Source organism: Echinops telfairi, unplaced genomic scaffold (assembly GCF_000313985.2).
Source record: "Echinops telfairi isolate 266 unplaced genomic scaffold, ASM31398v2 ScPeMD7_37;HRSCAF=141, whole genome shotgun sequence".
NCBI lineage: Eukaryota > Metazoa > Chordata > Mammalia > Afrosoricida > Tenrecidae > Echinops > Echinops telfairi.
This window is the reverse complement of record NW_022103935.1, coordinates 2,043,162-2,045,954: the sequence shown is the minus strand read 5'-3', so window position 1 is coordinate 2,045,954 and position 2,793 is coordinate 2,043,162. Positions and strand designations below refer to the sequence as shown.

The 2,793-nt window shown below is 65.1% G+C and overlaps 1 protein-coding gene across 1 annotated transcript in view; it reads right to left on the bottom strand.

The window, feature by feature from the left end:
* The window catches only part of TSPAN32 (tetraspanin 32), a gene marked incomplete at its 3' end in the record, with an annotated part of 30,885 nt that overhangs the window by 27,123 nt on the left and 969 nt on the right, over positions 1–2,793 (bottom strand). Inside the window, exon 3 of the mRNA XM_004717218.1 lies at positions 1,340–1,437. Within this exon, the coding sequence (XP_004717275.1) occupies positions 1,340–1,437 (98 nt within the window). The remainder of the gene's footprint in view (positions 1–1,339; positions 1,438–2,793) is intronic.

Genomic DNA, 2,793 nt, shown 5'->3' with positions numbered 1-2,793 from the left:
CAGTCATGTCGGGGAAATGTTTCCGCTGCCCGCTCATAGGTGCTGACATGCACAGAGATGGACACATGTGCCCACATGCACACACATGAACCACGCCAACACCCAGCCAGCCACACCTGATAGCAGTCACAAACGCAGACAGACAGACACACACACAGGCATCCACCGACTGTATGGGGCTGCCATCAGGTTGAGGGTCAGGACCCACCTGGAGGTCCAGCAGACCCCCTCCGGCCTCCCAGCCCAGCCCCTGAGTCTCCCCACAGACCATGGTGCAGGGGGGCCGGGGTGAGGGAGCTTGGGAAGACCTGCTGCCAGCCTGGGACTCGGGATCCCTCGCCCACAGACCGGGCTTGGTACCCCCTGGGGACTGCACACGCGCCCAGATGGTCTGGGTTTGCCCACCCACGACCTCCTCTTCACCCATGCCCCCCGCCCCCACCCACAGGGCATGGGCCCGGAGTCCTCTGCTGGCCACTTGTCTCTGGTCATCCCATCTGCCCTGTCATCTTCTCCGCCCCCCTGCCCCCACCCCACCCCACTGCACTGTGACCCACCGGGCCCTCCCATGCCTGCTGGAGAACAGAAGCCTGCTCCTGGCTGGCGCGGCCTTGGTCTGCTCCGTTGGGTGGGCTGGCTCGAAGCAGCAGCTACCCCTGGGACCATTCCAAGACAGAGTCGCGAGGTCCCAGCCCCTGGGACCCCCAGTGGGGCCTAGCCTCAGTCCCAGGGGTCTCTGGCTCCATGGACCACAGCTGGGCTCCTGAGGAGGGTCTGCAGAGGGTGACTGAGGTGCCCACGGGAAGGCTGGACTTGACCTGGGGTCAAGGACAGGAGTATGGGCCCCATGGTGTGAGACCCAGAGGTCTAAGCCAGGGAGGGGGTTCAGGAGAGAAAGAGGGGTTGGGACCAAGAGGCCTTGGGGGTTTGCTGGTGCTGGCAGGACCCTGGGCTGGCCTTCGGGCTGGCTGGGGGGCTGCTTTCTCTGTGGGGAAGAGGTTAGGGGGTGGATACAGCTATGGGTTGAGGGGCCTCTGGGACCTGGGTGCAGGGACTTGGAGCAGCTGAGGAGGAGGGCGGGGTGATCAGGAACGCTGGGCCAAGGCTGCTTTGGGGTGATGGGTGGAGGAAGCTCTGGGCATTTGGGGGCTGTGTCCCGGACGGGGTGTAAAACCAACTGGTTCCCCAGCCCCCAGCCACCCCTTGGGACCACCGATGCCCAGGGAGGACAGCACTGGGTGGAAACTGCCCCATTTCCATGTGGACACAGAAGATGGCGCCCACCCCATCCAATTCGCAGCCCCCCAGCCCCAGGGCCCCAGGGGGCACAGGGTCTCACCGCGGCCATGCGTCCCTTAGCCTCGCGCACAGTGGCTGCCATGCAGAACATCGCCCCCAGAATTAGGAGCCCGGCCAGGCTGACCCCCGCGCAGAAGACTGCAGGGAGAGAGGAGGCTCGGTGGGTGCCTGGGCTCCTGGGGGCTCCCCGCTCCCAGGGAAGCGAAGACAGGGAGGCAGGTTCACTCCAGCCTGGGATGGACGCAAGGCCCCTCGGCTTCCTACCCCCACCCCTGGCTATCTCTGTAGCCACAGCTCCACCCCCCAGTGCCCTGGTGACAGGGCCCCCGGGGGCTTCTAATCTCAGGGCTCAGGCTTCCTGCGCGGGGAGGCATCGGCCCCTGGGACTGAGGTAAGGAGGTGGGCTCGGGGAATCCCCCTCTGCCGGCCCCACTTCTCCTCCCTGACTGATCCTTGGAGCCATCCAGAAACTTGGGAGGTGGGTTTACTGGTCTCAGCCCTCGGATTCGGCTGAGGACCCATGGTCGGGCTCTGCACCCCAGCAAGCAGAGGTCCCCCAGCCCAAGTCAGCGACATTACTTCTCTGTCCCAAACCCAGAGTAGCCCCAACTAGGTCGGCTCTCTCCCCTCAGCTGTTGGTGCCCCGCTCTTCCCTGGAGCCCCAGCAGGCCCCATTGCCACTTCCCCCAGGGAGGGAGCCCGTCCCAGGCCCTGGGGCCTGCACTGCGGGGGCCCTGCCTCAGACACGTGGTCTGTGATGTAGGGCAACATCCTGGGGGCGAGGCTGCCAGGCGCTGAGACGTTCCTGTTGGGTGTGTGTCCTCGCTCTGCCAGCAGATGGCCCGTAGGTGACCCCCACACCACGGGGCGAGAGCCTGCTTGGTGGGCTGTGGTGATGATTCCCAGCATGAGCTCCCGAACCAGAGAGATTACTACTGGCCGGGGCGGGGACCCACTGGGCTCAGCCCCCCTTGGGTGCCTGGCTGCCATCTGCTCTGAATCTGACCGGTGGCCACAGGGACACGTTGGGTCTCCTCAGACCAGCATTAGGTCACAGCCAGTGCCCAGGTGGCACATCGGCTTGGCAAGGAAAAGGGGTCCTCCCTCAAGGGGATGCCCCCCCCACTCCTCTCATTCGCAGGGTCTGCAGACTAGCTTGCCTGAGAGTTGATCGAGGGGCCAGGAGTCTGTTTTGGTGATCCAAATCAGACTTCTGCCACTTGGCCTGGGAACTGCCCCTTACCACGGAGCAAGCAGCAACCGAGTAGCGGGCTGTCGGTCAGTTTCACTCTGCGGGACACCGTGATGGCTCACAGACACTGCGAGGCCCAGGGCTCTGCCCGCCGCTCTGACCAGGCCCAGCCACTAGCCCCCAGACCCAGCCTTCTGCCCTGTGGTGCTGCTCCTGACCCCCCTGCTGTCTGTCTAGGAAGGCAAACCAGGTGAGGAAGGGGGACCAGCCAGGCCCAGGGTTCCACCCAGGCTGGGGCCCAG